The sequence below is a fragment of the Numida meleagris genome, chromosome Z (assembly GCF_002078875.1).
Source record: "Numida meleagris isolate 19003 breed g44 Domestic line chromosome Z, NumMel1.0, whole genome shotgun sequence".
Classification (NCBI taxonomy): domain Eukaryota; kingdom Metazoa; phylum Chordata; class Aves; order Galliformes; family Numididae; genus Numida; species Numida meleagris.
Genome location: NC_034438.1, coordinates 44,382,540 through 44,401,522, shown reverse-complemented (window position 1 = coordinate 44,401,522; position 18,983 = coordinate 44,382,540). Strand labels below are relative to the sequence as shown.

The window sequence follows — 18,983 nt, the reverse complement described above, 5'->3', positions numbered from 1 at the left end:
TGTTATGGTTTTGTGATTTTTTGTTGTCGGTATTCCACATCATTACATCATGTAAGGTACGGGCAGTTAAAGAGTTAATTCCCCGGTTACTGCAAACTACCTTTTTTGGTGTGGCCCTCTGAGGGGGAGGGGAGGAGGTGCACTCTCCAGGGGTCTTTGCGGGAGAGGGGGTGGTGAAGCCACGTGGGGGACGCGGGGTCTGTTCTTCCCAGCCCGGCGGAGAAAGCACGTGGTCCTCCTGCAGTTTACTGTGTAAGATTTTCAGCCTGTAAACCCTCTATCATAATTCTACTAGCCTCATTTTGATATACTTAGTAAAATTAGTTGTTCCTCCTCAGATCGGTGCCGCTGTTTTTGTGTTAAATCCGTCTACGGGTCCCCCTCTTCCCAGGTTGCGGCTCCGCGGCTTCTCTGCCGCTTTAGCCGCCGGACCGCCCGGGGGCTGGCTCTTATCGCCGGCAATTTTTTTTCTTTCCTTCCTCTTCTCTCGTTTTTTTTTTTCTTTCGGGCCTGTCCCCCTTGTCACGGACGCAGACCCTTAGACAATACCGTGACACAGGGTACTCCTGAAAAATGCTTGCCTTTCGTTTCAGCAGGATACACACTTGACTGAGATGACCATATTTGAAATATATGTATTTTTCTATAGATATTTGTGGTATCATGTTGAAATTAGAGAATAAGCACATACTTTGTGTTCTGGTTTCCTGCTTTAATCAAGCAAGGAGAAGGATTTTGTGGTTAAAACACTGGACTGTAATTTTAGAGGTTTGGATTCAATTTCTGGCTATGCTCCTGTCTCCAGGTGTGATTGCAGCAAGTTGTTTAACCTTTGTTTCTCCGTTTCTTGTACATCAAATGGATATATGGTCAATCCTCAGAATTTCTGTGCCTTCCACTATTAGAGATCAGATAACTTCAGAATGTTTAGGGTGCATTCTTTCTCTTGAAAGCTGGGAATATTGTTCCTATCTAACAAATGAGGAACTGAGGCAAAAAACTATCTCAGGCTGGTCCACGTTAAACAGTACATGTTTGCCTTGGCAGATTTCCTGCCTCCCTCACAATCCAGTTTGTGGATCTGGCTGGAACGTGCTGCAGTTTCCTTCTAGCCCTTGTGTGTTCATTTCCTTTTTAATTTCAGGATTGGAGGGAAGGCTGTATTTCACCTTGGTGTGAGGCAGGTGCTCTTATGAGAGAATTTTGATCCACCGCTGCAGATCTACTGGTCCACCTATTTAACTGTCCTTTGGCAAATTGCCTAGGCCAAGACCAGAAATTTGTAGACAACAATGCTTCAGTGAGTCAGCCATAACTCTTCTTTTTTCATGTCGTATTTCTGTCTTATCTACTTTAGAATGTAATTTTTTAGTGTAGCAATTGTTTTTCTTTACTCCAGCTATGTGGTATCCTAGTAGGGCTCATAATTTTATTGTCACAAATAAGTCTGTAACTGAACATTCGTTCTGTCCTGAGCTGTACCATAGACTCAGAAGTGTAGTTAGCTGTCTTGTAATGGAAATGGAGAAATTTTTATTCTACTCCTACTTTTTTGGTTTTGAAAAATACCATTTTTTTTTTCTCATGAAAAACCTCAAGTACGTGTAATTCAAGGCAGAAGTACTGGTTTGGGTTAGTTTGGACTACACCGGATTCTGGCTTCTTCCCATATTACATTATTTCCTTGGCTTTAATCTCCCATTTACACGTTTTCTAATCTTCGGTGATTAAATGGTGAAGGATCTATGTTATGTAGTGACAGAAGTATGAGTTCAACATGGACTTAGAAAATTAATTAAAACATTAAGTGTGTACTGTAACTAACATGATTAACACTGTGGAATAGACACAACTGTATATGGGTAGGACAACCTTCTTTCTACTCTGCAGAGCAGAGATTAGGTTTCTCTGAGCCAAGAGTCTGTCCTACCAGGTGTGACTCTGAGATACGTATGGGAGGCCAGGAGCTGTGTCTGTATTATCTGCAACTTGTTATCTGAATAAACTATTGCAAATGGTTGGCTTTTCCTTCCTTTTAAAGGGACGAAAGAACAGAGGAAAGAAGTTCAGAGGGAACACTGAAAAAAATAGTTAAAATATTAACTATTAATTTGTTTAATTCAGTTACATTTACTAGTCTAAAGTGTTCAGAAACCCCCACAAAATTATGCCAAACACATGCAAAAGTGAGTAAAAACAGACTTCCAGAAAAGCTGTACCTTCTCTGTCATATTATAGAAATCAAATGTCCCTGAGCCTTATGGTGTAATGCAGCTGTTTTGCACTGCAGTATGTGAGAGCCTGGTTGCAATGCCAAGAGGGTATCCTTACAGGACTTCCTTGCTTTTGGTCAAGGCTTCTAAACAGCTTAGGAAGAAGTGGCAGTTAATTACACTTTTGTCTGCCCTTAACAGCTAAGCTGACTTTGGGTTAAATTTGAGGAAGCACCTTCCCGCTTGCAATTAGCTGTACAGCAATATCATCCTTTTAAATGGGTGGAACACGTAATAAATGTAATGAATACCACTTTGTTTTTTATATGTGGGAATCAAGCAGGCAGTACAACAAAGCACATGAACCTTCTCTTTCCTAAAAGATCTGCTTTCCAAAATTTAGAAGTTTAACTGATAGGTGGATATTAAAGATAGTTGATGGTTTGCATAGGGAGAATTTACCCACAGTTTGTGGGCTGAGACAGCCTCCTTCCTACTCTGCAGAGAAGCTCTGAGATGTGCATGTATGGCCAAGAGCAGCATACAGCTCTGAGTTTGTAAAAATGCGATGCCAATTTGCCCTCTTCCAGCAAATTCAAGATTAGCAGCAGGTGCCTAGGTTGGGCATCTCAGTGAAGCAATTTATATTAAACTACCAAAGAACTTGTAATCAGAAGAAGACATCTGTTGATCCTTTTAAGGATTTACGTAAATTGATATTCAAAGTAGTAATGGCCTTTGGGCTTTTGGCAAGTAGTACTTGCAGATGTTGGACATCCCTGGTATAACCAGGGATCTTTAGTTCGTTTTCATTTTACTTCCTCCCTCTCTCCTGTCCCTTCTTTCTTTGATTCAGTGGCTTAAATGACTTTCAAAGTATTTATTGTATGTAGTACAAAAGGCCAGTTAAATGTCCCTGAGACTTCCTGTCAGCAATGGATGCCACGCTGTGCGTAAGTAGAGTTCCTTAGGGCACCGAACAGCTTCTGAGTCCATACAAGGAAAGGGTGAATATTGTAGTTAGGCTCTAAGGTAAAGGAACACTATTCTAATGGAAAGTGGGTAATTTAACAAAATAAGCTAATGTTGTAATGCCACACCATAAATAATCCTTTCAATTTTTATAGCTTTATAGTTCATTTTTCCTTAACTTTTGTATAATTTTGTTCTCTGCTTCAGCCTGGAAGATCCTAACAAACAGTTTATTTATTTAGTACACTTGAGAAAAGGTGAAGCACAAACCAATAGAATTGAAACATTTCACCTCAAAACTAAATAACACAAAGTGTGATAAAATGCATTGTTTCAAAAAAAAAAAAAAACAGTAAGGAAATTTGCTTTTTTAAATTTATACTACTCTTTTAATTCTAAAATCTGAAGTCTTTGAGGTAATACTACTCTAAAAATAAAATGGCAAGAAGCTCAGCCACAGTCTCTCTCATGCTTCTAAGAAAAGTCATTCCTAAGTGTTCCATTTCTCATGTTGATAAATCTGATAATAACACAAAAGAGGAAAAGGATTGCTTCATGTAGGAGACAGACAGTATATTACAGAAGGTTGTTTTTAAACCTATGTACTCACATACAGACACAGGTCTTTTTCCCCCTAAAGCTTTTATTTTCATTTCCACCCACCTTACCATACTATCCTTCATATTGGTAAATCAGTTGCTTTAGCTCTATGGAGTAGGTAAGTCTCAGCAGGATGGCCTCTGTATAGAAATCTGGTGTTGTCATCTGGTGGTTTTACAAAATATGCTTGAAAAAAGCTCTTTTTTCACCCACATCATCCCAGTAAAGTAGTTTCAGATTGCAAAGCAATGAGCAGAGGGGTAAGGGAAACTGTATATGATACAGTGTTAATTTTAAAAGTTTCCCTCCAGACAAAAGAAGTCTACTCCAGCACTGGGTCTGCTTCACACAGGAACAAACCTGTGCTTCTGGGAGGAAGAATGCAGACTGCCTTTCTGCTTTCTTCTGTAATAGATTTCAGTTTATTACTTGTTACTTAAAAACATATTCTTCATACTCAGTAGTTTCAAGACAATGCAATGTCTGATGACTTGTAAATTTTCTGTCACTCAGAGTGACAGGTATATCAGCATTCATACGATCTTCTTAACTAAGTCCTGACTGCTAAACTTAGGAGATACATTATTTCCTAATTGAGTTTTCTCTATTGATTTTTATTAATGGACAGTTTATCAGTGTCAAGCCTAATCAGATTAATTTATGGAGCTGTGGTGTGGCTAGAATTGCTGCTCACATCCTATCATGTAATAATGTTTGTGTAGCATCCTGTGTGTGGTATATGAAAACAAATTGCAACAGTGAATTTTGCATGTTAATTGTTTTGCTTTGCCTAAGACATAATGCAGTATTAGTTATTACATTTTTTAGAAGACTTTAATTGAAAAAGACATTTAGCCATTAATAGTGTATGAGTGGGAAAAATTAAAAAAACGGGGTGAAAGTAAATGAGTTGTGGTAAACATTCAGTAAGTGGTTTAAAGTTCAAAGGAAGAAAAGTATGGGGAAATTGTCATTTAGGGGTGCGTGAGGCCTGGCTAGATACACGGACCTTCCAGCAGATTTGGGTGCTTCATGGTGCTGTGCCACCAGCCCAACAGATGTTGCTGCTGAGCCAAGAGAGGCTCCTTCCTATCCTCTTCCAGTGGCTGGGCAGAGGAACCCACGTCCATTTTTCTTTTTGAGAACTCCAGAGGCTTTGATAGTAACTGGCATAGAGTTTTCTGTGTAGAAGAAGCTAATTTTCCTAATCTGGAGAAAATCAACAATCCTATTATGTGGAATCATGATGACACACCAGAATTACTTTGTGAAGTCTGGATTCCTTACCCATACCAGCCAGACCTCTGTTGCTGGAGCGGATAGCAGTAATAACAGGCTACTGTCTTCAGAGCAGACCAGCCCTGAGGAGAAGGCACATACTTATAAGTTGGCAGAAATTAATAGTGAGAGACAAAAAATATTAAGTTTTGCGCCAGATTAAGGAGAACTGTGCACTCTTCTGGTGGAAGCCCCTTTATGCACACCCAACCTGCTACTTCCTCCTATGCCCATATCCCCTGTCTTCCTGGGCCCATAGCAAGCTCCTCATATAATTGCCTCATATAACCTTAGGCTTCAGCCATGACACGGTTGCCAAAATGTTTCATTTTCTCGCACACTCTGGAAAGTTTGCTGTAGATTGGGTATTTGCAGAACTTACTGTCTGCACTCTCATAGGCTGGGCTGAGCACACAGGGGTGGAAATGACATACAGGCTGGACAGATTGGGTAGTGTTTCATTGGCTCAATAAAAGGCATGTCCCAGCACGTCTCAGGTGTCTGTTCAGTAGCATGGAACACGATAGCATTGTGATCGAATGGATACTCTTTTTCACGGTAGTGGTTTTGGTTTGGCTTGTGCTTTTTATTTTTTTTTCTTAATGACAAAAATAGTCTTTTTTCTCAGGACCTGTTTTTCAAAACACCTGAACCACATATTCTGAAGTTTAAAAGGTGTAAATTTTGATCTTTGGAAGATTCCAGCTCTGATTTTTTTCTATGATGAGTAGCTGTGAAAACAGCCTCTAGCACTAGGAAGTGTTCTCAGACTGTGATTTTCTTCAGTGTTGCCTACAATAAGTAGTTCCTGTTTCATCCATAAAAAGTATCAGAGAAACTAACAAGTATTTCATATTAATGCTTAGATGCTTCTAAAGAAGTCCTGTACTGGGTGCTTGGGTTTTCTAATAAACGGAATATGCCAGTTGTTTTTTTTCTTAAGACTGGAAAAATTATTGTGAAACTGACATTTTAATACTGTGTGGATATGAACAGTTGGTGCTACTGTAGTTTTAATTTTAAGTTTTAATTGATCTGTGAAGAACTCTGAAGATGAACACTTACATATACATATAATTATGTAACCTTAAATTGATGCTGCAGTATTTTCTGCAATCAGACATATTATCTCTGTCTTATCTGAAATAGCAAAACCACCTTTGTTATGTTAAAAAATAAAAAATAAAAAGGAAGAAAAAAATTATATCCACATGGTTCCTTTCATTTTTGGACCTGCCTAGGTAGAACATTTTAAATTCTGAAATAATTTTCAATTAAAATGATTAAAAACCATTTTTCACAAGAGTGTTTTAACTTTTTTACCTTCATTAAAAAAGTGAAGAAATGCTTTACAGAAAACTGCTATATTCACCATCATTAAAAATAACACTAGTAATAAAACCTTGAGACATTTCCATGGTGTTTCATATTTATTTTTTTAAATAATTCCATTGTATTTCTTGTAGCCTTTTTCTCCTTGGGTTTGTATGGCTGTTGTTTTTGACCTGCTTTCCCAGTCTTCTTTTCTCTCAAGACTTTCTACCTCCTACTTGTCATAGACAGGCATTCATATAAAATCCTGTCAATGTATTTTAATGAAATGATCAATAATATAACATTTCCAAGATCTTTGTGGAGCTGAGCTGTGTATACTTGCTGAGGGGTGGCATGGAATGAGAAGGACAGATAAAAAGTGAGGAAGAATTCTGTTTTCTGGCAGTGGGAGAAACAGGGAGCTCTTTGTTAGAGGCTCCGTGAAAGGCTCATTGGTCCTACAGCTTTTCCCCAGGGCTGTTAGAGGGAGACAATTTATTACACAGTCTTAACAACCAGGAAAGATAGCTTGTTTTTAAAGAAAAAAAAAAGCGTGGAGGGAGACTCTGTGATTTCTTTGGTAAGCAAAAAGCTGGAATGCTGCAAGACCAGGTCTATGTTCCCATATTTTGAGACTGGCTTTCTGAAGCTTTTTCATTTTTAAATTCTTCAGTAACCCTAATGGTAACAGATATGTTTTTGCTGAAAATACCGAATTCTCGAAAAAGCAGACTGGCAGCCTCCCTTGGATTTCCAGCTGATTCATGATTTCAGATTTTGTCCCAGCTTGTTGACACCTATGAAAGCAGTGGGAGAACTTAAAAAAAATACCATGTCAGTAAATTGAAAGAAATTGAAAAAGAGTTTGCAGTTGTCAGAGGATGATGGCTGGTAATGCATCCAGGAACAACCTTTTTTTCCTTGTGGAAATTTATAAAGCAGGTGTTTTTGTTTAGCTTTGCTTCTTTCATCTTCATGATGGACAATCTGCATTACAAATGTCAAAATTATTTATATTCTGTTTCCTGACAAATGGCTTAAATGATTAAGCAGATATTGCAAAAACTGGAGTTGTTGCTCTGTGCTGGGTCATGGGTAGAACAGCACAGTAACTTGTATTTCTGTGGAGTCATTTGGTTTATTTTACACAGGCTTCAGTAGCAACAGCCCCCTATGTCTCCACTTCCCTAGGTGGATACTGTAGTTGAGAACAGCACTGTTTTTTGGTGCAGTGAAACCTCTTGTAAATATACAATGATAAATACCTGAGTGTGCAAGATACCCTTAAACTCCAGTAGGATGTGGTGTTATGTCATGCACACTTTGCCACTATTGTATATGTTTGATTCTTTCCTACATTTTTCTAGTGAAGGCAGTGTATTTTGTTACAGGAGTGATGGAGAATGATCCAGTGAAAGAAGGGTAGTAAACACTAATTTTCATGGATTTAAATCCACTTAAATCTTTAAAAACAGTAGCTTTTGCTGGAAGGGCAAGTGGGAGTGCTGGCACTCATGTAAGGCAGGGCCTTTTGAATAGAGCAGTTTGGCTTATGATCCAGTGGAGGCATGCGCTTAAACATTATTGACAACAACCTCTTTTTTGGGTTTTAATGCCTTTTAAGTACCTTGTATTAGAAGTATCCTCCTTTCATGACAGCTTCTGAATATATGTTTAAAATTAATTTTGGAAAGACTTTGAAATCTGAGTTTTGCATTTTAAAACATAACTTTTATGATCAGTTGTGGAAATAATTGCAGTAGGCTAAAAATAAGGTTGTTTAGAAGTTGCTGTCTGACAACTTATTTTTCTCTAATTCATCTATTACCTGGTTTAAAATGTTACCCTGAGTACTGTGATTAACAAATTCATCATTTAGGAGAATCAGTGGAAGAAGGATTAATTCTAATTTTCTATTTGGACATTGAATCCAGAGTTTCAGTTCACAACATACTTCTTAGCAACTAGCAGATAAATATTCAAATCACACTCAGCACAATTGCTCTTTTACTGTGACTTTAATTACCTTGTTTTTTTAGGTTTTCTGTCTTGTTTCATTTTTTTCTCAGATAAAAAGCACAAAAATAAATGTTACTCATTAGTATTTATCTAAATTGTATCGCAGATGTAGGGGAATGTTGTTAGGCTCAGTGAGCATCTGGTAGCAAAATTCATGGGTCATATCCCTGGTGAGTGTAAATTGTCATAGGTCCATTGACTTCAACTCAGCTGTGACTATATATACAAATTTTCCCACCTGTTAGTTTTTGACTTTTTAACACTAATCTCCTTTACTGACACTATTTACTATAGTCCTTCAGTGAACAGAAAAAGTTTTTATATCCATCTTCAGTGACGTCTCTTTGATGTTTTAACTACTTTGATGGCTATTTTCTGTGATCCCAAGAGTGCTAATTTTAGATGCTAGTGAAGATGTGTAAGCAAATGATTTTTTGTGCTGGAAAGGTGGATCATCTGCAGATAGACCTTTAGCCAGAGAATGGAGCTGTTTGTTCTGAGCATGGGAGCAGGTAGAGAAAGAAGCATGTGCCATTCCTTGCGGCACTGGCCAAAGGTGCCTCCAGATAGGTAAGGCCTTGCTGCAGCACTGATGTTTTCCCTGTCATCCTTTTCCTGTCCTCTTTGGCTTTTTCAAGTGGGACTCAGTTCTGCAAGTGTGGTGCTAATGCTATTTTTTAGTGTGTTTGTGTGTTGTTTTTTTTTCTCAGGTTTTCCTGTACACCTGTGTTTTGAAAACCTTAGCAAGGTCTCCAGTTCATCTGTACCTGTTACTGTATAGGCAGAAATTATGAGTAATGTCAGGAACACCTGGCATTAGCCCAACCCTCCTCAATGGATGAACAATTAAGCCAATATGACTTTTAAAAAATCCCATTCTTTTCCTCAATCAAATATTTATACCCTAGTCATATTGCTTCACAAGTCAGTAGTGTTAACTCTTATTGATCTCCTTAGTACATTATGGGGTTTGTGAGAAGGAACAATTTTATACCCTATTTAAAAAGCAATACTCTTCATGATGAAACAACAAACTGAATTAAAAACTTGCTTTCCTTTAATACTGTTATCAAAAATTTCAGTATACAAACCTGACCTGGAAGTACTGGGTATTTTTCTACAATAATAATAATATAGATTTACTATATTTTTGACAGGAAGAAAACTGTATAGAAATGAGACAACATATGATAAAGGTAGTATGTTTCTCTTCTCTCTAGTGTGAACCTGTATTAGTAGGAGGTAGTGAATGCTATGATGTGTGAACTCATTTTAGCCATAGAAAAGTGATCCCTCCTCTGAAATGTTATGACAAGAATAGAGGGAACAAATTACGAGGATTGTAGTACTGGATTTTAACAGTTCCCTGTTTGAGGTGCACTGTAAACAAACCATGGCTATATCCATGTGTTAAAGACAGAAATCCCTAATGTTTTATTGCAGCACTTTGAAACACCTTTCCCGCACATCAGTGTGATTCACCTCTTTAACTAAACAAAACGCTGAAATTTCTTTTATTGTAGGTCCCTCTAAATAACTTTTAAGTTTATTATTTGAATAACAAGTTACTCTCAAACTAAATAACTTGTCAGCTTTATTAAAAGTGTAGACTGGCTTTTTTTACGTGTATTGAATCTGACTATCTATCTTGGACGTTCAAGAATTTTGTCATCTTACTTGGATCAAAATCGCAAAGTGGAGTCAGAAGTTAGAAAACTGATGAACTGGTGTTTTTGACTAAACGCAAATATTCTTTGAACAAATAATTTTTCAATTTTGCATAGCTGTGGTATCTAAAAAAATCAATTTTAGGTAACTACCGGAGTATAACTTTCAGTGCTAGAATAATTGCAAAGCCCACCCTTTTAATTACGTTTCTTTACTACTTTATTTACTGCAAGTTGTTTAGTTTCCCCTTCTCCAGCTTGCTTCTGTGCGAGAGCTGATTTCTAGTTACTTAATTTTCAGTGTTAATCATTGTAGTTAACCATCATTCTTACAGAGAATTCTCTGGGCCTGCTTGTGTTTTAATCTGCATCTATATTGTGCTGATATATACATTCAAGTACTTCTTCCATGAGCAAATACAAGTAGTAGATCAACTCTCACTGTGTTTGCAGGGGCATGAAATACATGCTGAAAGCCCTCATTAGACTTACGTGGTTCACAAGATGATCTTAGTATTGAACAGAATTTCCACAATTGCCTTTTATTTACTGGGACTTTTTTTGTTTCATTTGCCCTCTGGCCTACTTGACTGTGGCAGCTGCATACAATAGATGGTGTTACATAGACTTCATACAGTGAATTATACCCAGATGTATTCTTTCAGCATTTCAGACTTTCCATTTAGAAAAGCCTCTTTGTTTCCTAGGTATTTTCTTCCATACGCTTTTGATGGGTGTTCTTCCTCTGTCACCTCTGAAATTAAATGCTCTGAAATTAATGCTTACTGCAAGGGTGACAACGGGTGTTCATCCCGGTTCTGTGACGAATGGGACGGGGGACCCACAGGCCTATGCCCCGGGAAAGGGAAAAGGGAAAAAAGGGTAAGGAGATGGGCCTGAGAGTAAAAACAGCGGCAACAATCTGAGGAGAAAGAAACTAATTTACTAAATAAGATATCAGAATGCAAAACAACGTACTATAATACAATATAATTACAATTTAAGCTGATAAATCCAATACAGAGAGAGAGAATGTACAAAATCAAGGTAGGCCTTACTCTACTACCGATGATAAGACGGCTGGGGAGCAAGGTGCTGCCAGGACGAGAGACGGGTGGAAAGAGAAGGAACGAGGTCTCATGATCTGCAGGTTTTTATGCTTTCCCTCTGGCCGGAAATGGTAACAGAGGAGAAAAGTACTTTGGGGAATGTAGTAGTCCTTCTCTTCTGAGAACCAGGTACATACACTACATGATGTTATGATGTGGAATACCAACAACCGAAAATCACAAAACCATGACAAAGGGGTAGCAATGCTCTGTGATTTTTGCAACACATGCAGTACCCCTGGACTTGTCTCTGTGTGCTTCTGGAGGACAGCTTCACCTAATGATCTCTTTTTTGCGTAACCTCTGGTACAGTTGTTACATGGTAAAGTTTGTACGTAAAGAAAGCCATTAATCCTGAATAACATTTCTTTCAAACTATATAAGGCAAAGCTGCTGCTTGTTGCAGCCCGACCTCAGGTCCTGAGGGGCATCTCATCAGAGACCATGTCCCGCACCAGAACATCTGTCTCATCTCCTGACAGCTGAAAAGCAACAGGCCTGGATTCAAACCGTTCATAAGATATCTCTATCTAGAGAGATTCCCAGCCACATTCTGTGTTTTATTCCCATTCAGAGGAACCTAGGTCTTCTTATACCTCTTTTACAGACCCACATGTCCCTGGAAGTCACAGTTTCTGTCACAGTGAGGAGATTCAATAGGCACTGCACCACAGAGCTTTCATCATTCTTTTTCATGGCTCGTCTGTTCAGTTTGCCATTTTATACAGATTTCTTCTTCTTCTTCTATGCATACTGTTTTTAATTGGGTGGTGCAGTGTGTGTGGGATAAGGAGCGTGTAGATTTCTTACCAGTGCTTACTTCTTCCTTATGTTTCCAGGCTTGTTAAGCAAGGTTAATCTTAGATAGACACTGTATTGTACATAAAAATAAAAACACTGTTACTACTTTTATTTGTTTGTTCTCTAAATAGGAGGTTTTCCTGCTTTAGCTTTGTATTAGAAAACCTATTTTTTAACGTTATTGTTCTGGCATAAGATCACTTTCTGAGCCTGGAAAACTAATGGCATTCATCCTAATAGAAGTTGGGGTTTTAGGAAGAGGAACCAGGGTTCTTGATCAGAGCAGACTTCAAAGCTCAAGGAGAAGGAAATTGAAGAATCAGTATTTCTGCCTATTTTCAGCAGCTTTAAACTCTAATCAGCAGCTGAATTGCTGGCATATGATTTAGAACACAAATCAAAACAGCACATGGTTCCAAAGCCTCCTGTTTGAACTGAGCATGTTGCTTCTCCTGCACTATTTTATCAAATTTCCTATGCCTTGCTTTTTGCTGCAAATACTTTGCCACGTACTCATTTGCACAGGGAAAGAGCAATCTGTAAGGAGACTGTCCATTCTGTCATTACTGCAGCTTTGTCAAAATCAACTATTTTGCTCGGAAGACTAACATAACTTTGTCCCTTTCATCAGTAGTACTGACCACATTCTACTCACTGACTACTCTGACTTGGGTAAGATACACATAGAGCAAGAGCTCTGCTTCAGGCAGAGTATCTGACATCAGATTACTGTTTACTTTTGCTTGCATCCATGGTAATGGTCATATCCAGTTTAGTTTAATCAGCAGTTGACTATATCATGGGAGAGGGGAGCATATGTGTTTATATATAGTATCTAAACTGTGTTTAGAATTTCTTGACAGAAATAAATAAACTGAGCTAAGTAAGAGATCATACTGCCTTTGTCACCAAACACATGCTAGCTTTTACAGATTTTTTTTTGTGCTGGCAAGAGAAACCTTCCCTGAGCGCTGAAGTGGAAGGTACAGTTTCACTTAGATACATTGCAGACTTTGTTCTGCAGGGTAGGAGTATGAATTTATTCTCGAGAAAGAGGTCAAATAGGGGTTTCATATTCATTCAGCTCATTATGGGAATTGGTTACTTCCTACTGAGATGGTCAGTGATCATAAAACAGTCACAGAGAAATCACTTTGATATTTTTGTTCCCTCGGGCATGATGCAATTGTTGCAAAATCGGAGGTTTTGTTATGAGTGTGAAAGAATTACACTGTAGAAATAAATTGAGCCTGAAAGGTGCCTCATTTACTCCATCTGCCATAATATACAAATTACCTCTTTCTGGAAGCAGGATTTGTTTCAACTTTTTCAGACAAAATGTTTTTTAATAAGAAACAATCATACTGTGATAGGAAATAAGGGCCAGATCTAGACAACTGCATGAGGCACTTCATATCATAAGTCAGTATGTTTCATCTAGCAGCTGTGTGATGGATCAGATCATCGTCTTTTCAGGAGGAAAGGAGGGATTGCTGCTTGGGTGTTGACTGATGATCCCAGCTTTTGCCTGCCCTGTGTGGACAGCCCTGCCCACCCTTCCACATCCAAGAAGTTTATAACTTAAGAAATAGAGGGGACATTTCCCTGAAGAGCTTTACCAGGAAGCCATAGCAGACAGAGAGAGAGGAATGGAAATACGTGTAGCTAAAACATAATAATAATATCTGAAGATATTTTAAATAAGCTACAAAGCACAGAAGAGTATTGAAGTAATACTTCAAATATCGCTGGTATTGGTGGAGCACCTCAAATGTTTGAACTGACTGTTAGGAAAGTTTTGGAGTGTCCTAGGATTGATGGTTTTCTAGATCATGTTTTATGCTTTTTTCAGTACCTCATGTGGTGAGTGATATGAATCCTTCAAGCTAGTGAATCCTAGCACACTGCCTGTGCCATACCAGAGGAAATGCACGGTATTGTGAAGATTCACTCTGAGAGCTCCCTCACAAGTGTCCTTTTGCAATGGTCAAATAGTTATGATCTACAGATCGGCTCTGTATTATTTACTTGGGCTTTGAGGATGCTGTGTTGAATACCAAGGCTTTAAGCTAGTTCTTTTATGCCAAAATATTTATGATGATGTAAGGAGTTGAACTTGGCTCACAAACTAACTCAGCTGAATTAAATTATATGTAGGAAGAGGAATTTGGCATTGATTCTGTCCAGAGAGAGGAAAAGAAACCTTGATTACTTTTCATTTTGTTTACCTAACTCAGAGTTCAGATTTTTTCCTTATTTTAATTAAAGCTTGGCAAGGTCTCTTCTGCTGTGCACTACGGCAGGAAAGAAAAAGGGGAGAGAGTAAGGTAGGAGAAGAGAACCAACTTGTTGCCTGGTTGTACTGGATGCAGTTAGATGGCAAAAGCACATGGGGAAGCGTAAAAAGTTCTTTGTTGCTGTCTCAGTCTAACAGCTTTTTAGTAGATTCATCTGTCAAACTCCATTACTATTAGCATATGATTTTTCAATTAATCTCAGTTTTTGTTTTACTTTTTTCTGCTTACAATGTGCCTCATTAATATTTCTGAGATAGCACAGGCAGAACTGGAAGAGAAAGCTTCATCTGGAGAACTGAACAGCTTCACATTAACAGTCTTCTGGGATTCTCTCCTTTTATAAGAATATATTTTGTAAAAATTTATTTCCTTATACCATCCTAGAAATTTGCTTATACATTCCTAACCTGTCTTTTGCAGAGAAGATTACCATGAAGATGGTTTCTGTCAGCCATATAGGGGAATTGCGTGTGCACGAATCATTGGAAACAGGACCATTTATGTGGACTCCCTACAGATGCAAGGGGAAATTGAAAATCGAATTACTGGTAAGCTTATGCATCTCTGTAGCAGGACAGAAAACCAATCCAATATCGATACAAGCACTTTTGTCATCCTTTTCAGTTTTGTAAGTCAATGACTAAGATATTAAGGCTTGAAGTAGATGACCTGTTTTCCCACTTCTGCAGTTAGTAGAATTTGGAGTGAGAAAGGTGAATATCTACTATTGTATAAAAGCTCTTTCCATGTCCTCAAGTAAAATAATAGGACAAAAAAAAATTTAACAAATTATAGTTTATACTCAAACTTTTTGCTTTACAGGTTCCAATAGAAGATTTTTTTAAAAATAAAATGCCTTCTGATGTAACAAAAAATTATTCTCTGTATGATGGCTTTTCCCTCGGGTTTCCTCTCCTATGCATTATCTCAGGAGAGTCTGTATTTCACATTGCTTTATATAAAACAAAAGCTGACCTTCCTGTGCTCTGCCCCTGCTGACTTTTTCCTCTGATCTTTTCAGTGTGCACTCACAGATTTGTTTCCAAAACATGAATGACCTCTAATGGGCTGTATATCAACATGAGTTTTCTTCCTTGGACCTTCACTCATCAGACTGATCACTGTGATTCTGATAAGCTGTGATTCTGATAGCCACAAGCAGAGCAAGGAAATGAGTTCATGGAATAGAGCAAAATGATTATATATGGAGAATTAACACAGTCCAGCAGGAGCATATTTGCATCAGGCCAGAAGATATGCCCATCTAATTGAATCTGGAATTTAAACACAACTAGTTGCCAAAAAAAAGCTTGACTTTACTTGTCAGCTCTTTATCCATTAAGGTATTACTTCAAAGACATTACTTTAAAGGCTTATTTTCAAGCCACAAATCCAGATCTGTTTTTTTCTGGGATATGGTGATCAGATACTGGGGCTGCTGAAACCCAGATTTTGACCTCTCCTTGCGCTTTTATGACTCATTCACCTCTCTCTTCTCTTGTACTCTATTATAATTCTGGCCTATTTTACCATTCTGTCATCAATTAATTCATAGTATTGATACCACATTTTCCTCAGTCATCTCTGCCTTGATTGGATGTTTTTCAGCAATTGGAAAATGTTCTCTTATCTGAAATGATTAGATTTGTAACTCTGTGTACTATTTTTATAATGTCCTACTAAAACAAATTTTTTTGAAAAATTAAATATTAAATCATGATGTCTTCCAGAAAATAATTGTTGATATTTGTTTCTGGAACGCACAGCTTGGACACTCGTGATGTGGTTGGTGGTTCCCTAGTACCACTGATTTTGATGGATTTTGGAAGCTGAGGACTGGGACTCTTTGTATAAGACTTGAGGAGAATTCCTGGTGCAAACCTTCTTTAAGAGAAAAAAATTGTGTACCACCACATACAGCTGCCTAGTGTCTAGCTAGACAGCATGGATAGTACTACTTTTTTAAGTTATATACATCTGAAGGACTTACCAAATGCTTTACACAAAATAAATGTGGAGGATTTCACACTACACTTTGTTCTTGTAACTCTTCTTAAATGTAAAGTAAGTGTTTCAAGGTTAATGTTCTCAGCCTAAATACCAGGATACTTTTGACATTGCAGTAGCTTGTTAGATAAAAAATATGCTGTACAACTTCTTAGAATTTGCTTGTACTTTTGCCTATGCTTTTTAAGTTTTTGGTGGAATCTCTTTGTACTCAGTGCCAGCCGCCACACTGGGAAGTGACTGGATAACAGTGACACCTACTGTCCAACACTAAGACCTCATTAAAAAGTTACAGACCTAGTAACTGGGGAATTTTCATTCTGGATTTTCATTTCCCTGCTGTGCTGTTGTGTAAAATATGTTCACTATATCTCTACTGCCTGTACTTGTGCCTGGTCGCAGCCATGTGGTTATGTGAGAATTGAGCCTTTTTTTTAAAAAAAGCAGAAGGATGCTTACATGGAAAAACTTGAAACTCAACAGATTGGAAGGCCAGCAATAAAGGTTGCATAGACCTGAACCCTGACCAGTGGATATGTGTAATTAGCAATGTCTTTGCCATGCTGGTCAATGTCTATTTCGCTGAAAATCAAACCCCTTAGTTACTTTAATTTTTCCACATATTTCCCACATATTTCATTTAGATGCTGTCTACATCTTTCCCATGTACTTTGTTCAGATGCTCTGCTTTGAGTCTTCAGTTTGGAAAGAGGCAATCTGGAAAGACACTTGGAAATATAGACATAAATTCTAAGGTGCACAATAGCTTTGTAGGAGCAATCAAGCTTTGAGAAAGGAGCTTAGAAAACATGTGTGACTAATGGTGTTTCTGGGCCATTTTTGGCATTCTTTGAAGAACAAGAAACATGACAACACTATAGACGGTTTGAGTGGGGAGATGCTCAGTGCTGCTGAGGCTTTGTTCCCAGTTCTGCTGCCTGCCCTTTTGCACCCAGTAATCAAGAGGTTGCTCCTGTTTGCCTGCCTTATTTGCATGTCTTGCTTCTGTGCTACCGCATTACTATACAGCCCTGTTTGCTTTTAACAACTCTCAGCAAAATATGGCCATGATTGTAAATGAGGTACTCTTTGCTTATGCCAATCTAGATTCCATAGCTTCTTCACAAAACTTTCAGATAGCCAGCTGTGACTGCTTCACTCCTTCAAGTTTAATTTCTCCGTGTCTTATGGACAAGCTCACCTCACAGCTGTTGTTTACAGCCTGATGTTGTGCTTGCATGCAGTATTCCGTGTGTGGCTGATGAAAGGTTACATTCCTGTGTTAAAGCAAGAAAAGATGTAGGCAGTATAAAAGGCTGGAGCTCAGGCTGCTGCATGTGTGATGCTGAGGAAGAGACAAGAGGCTCTCTCGTAGCAAGTGGCAGCTGGAGGTAGATGGTAGGAAGGGAGAGAGCTGAACAAGAGGGAAAGAACTGATTGGCAGATTATGACTAGGCTGCTGAATGACTTCAACTAATTTTCTTTTCTCTTTACAGTGTTCATTGGTGGGATGTGCAGTCTAGCAAACCTCGCTTGAAAGTGATGTTTTCCAGTGTGGGAATGAATGCTCCTGTATTTAAAGCTTGATTTGTCCCTAGATACATAATGCATGTGTTCACTTGTCCATTTTTAAAAAACATGCAGGAAAACTCCCAGATAAATATTAATGTGTAGACAGTGAGAGCTGAAGGGGAAGGTCAAGGTCCTACCCAACATAAAACACATCTTAATGTGATCAGTATGCTGACATTGATTACTGTTGCACATTTAGCTTCCCTTATCTGCCAGGGACAACATCTCTCCAAATACCAAGCCTGTCAAGGCCTGAAAAACACTTGTATATTGATCAAAACATCTAGAGGAGGGAGAAGCTAAGTTATCCTCATTCAAATTGTATCTAACTAGAAACTTTGGGAACATTCTGCATTCTGGCAGTTGTTTCTTGCCTTGGATATTTATTCTTTCAAGTTAAAATTAATAAAATGTCAACAGTTTGCTCAAAAGTAGTCACGTGGGTGACCTCCTAAGAAGTGAAGTTCTGCAAGAAATGTGCAGATGTCATAGGGTTTTCTTTTTGCATTTGTCTGCTGTCCTTTGCAGTGATCTCATTTCTTTCCCTGCTCCTCAGTAGGCTTTCAGACCATCAAGAGAAGGTGAAAGTTGTTAAAGTCAAACAATGTAAAAATTATGTTTCTTCTCATGCATAGTGTGAATTAATGCTTAAACAGTACCTTTATTCCTTTCCAGCTGCATTTACAATGATTGGCACTTCCACGCATTTGTCTGACCAGTGCTCACAGTTTGCTATACCATCCTTCTGCCACTTTGTGTTTCCTCTGTGTGACGAGCGCTCCCGGACCCCGAAACCACGGGAACTGTGCCGAGATGAGTGTGAAGTTTTAGAAAATGATCTGTGTAGACAGGAGTACAACATCGCTAGGTCAAACCCCCTCATATTGATGCAGCTGCAGTTGCCTAAGTGTGAGGATCTCCCACGACCTGACACCTTGGAAGCTGCCAACTGCATAAGGATTGGTATCCCTGTGGAGAGACTCAGCCGATGTAAGCCAGTGTGCTACCTATTTTGTGTAGTGTTCATAGTGACTATAATCTTGCACTGTTTTAAGGTACAGTTAAGGTGGTGAGGAAGCTCAAAGGATGGTGCTTTGCACTCCAAAGGGTTGCATCAACTACACTTGGCTATGA

The 18,983-nt window shown here is 38.4% G+C and overlaps 1 protein-coding gene across 2 annotated transcripts in view; it reads left to right on the top strand.

Annotated features, from left to right (window-relative positions):
• Positions 1-18,983, top strand: part of ROR2 (receptor tyrosine kinase like orphan receptor 2) — a 176,951-nt gene that overhangs the window by 149,131 nt on the left and 8,837 nt on the right. The window contains exons 5-6 of one of the 2 annotated variants that reach the window (XM_021380705.1): positions 14,691-14,818; positions 18,525-18,839. In XM_021380705.1, the coding sequence (XP_021236380.1) occupies positions 14,691-14,818; positions 18,525-18,839 (443 nt within the window). The remainder of the gene's footprint in view (positions 1-14,690; positions 14,819-18,524; positions 18,840-18,983) is intronic. The other variant, XM_021380706.1, reaches the window with a different exon arrangement.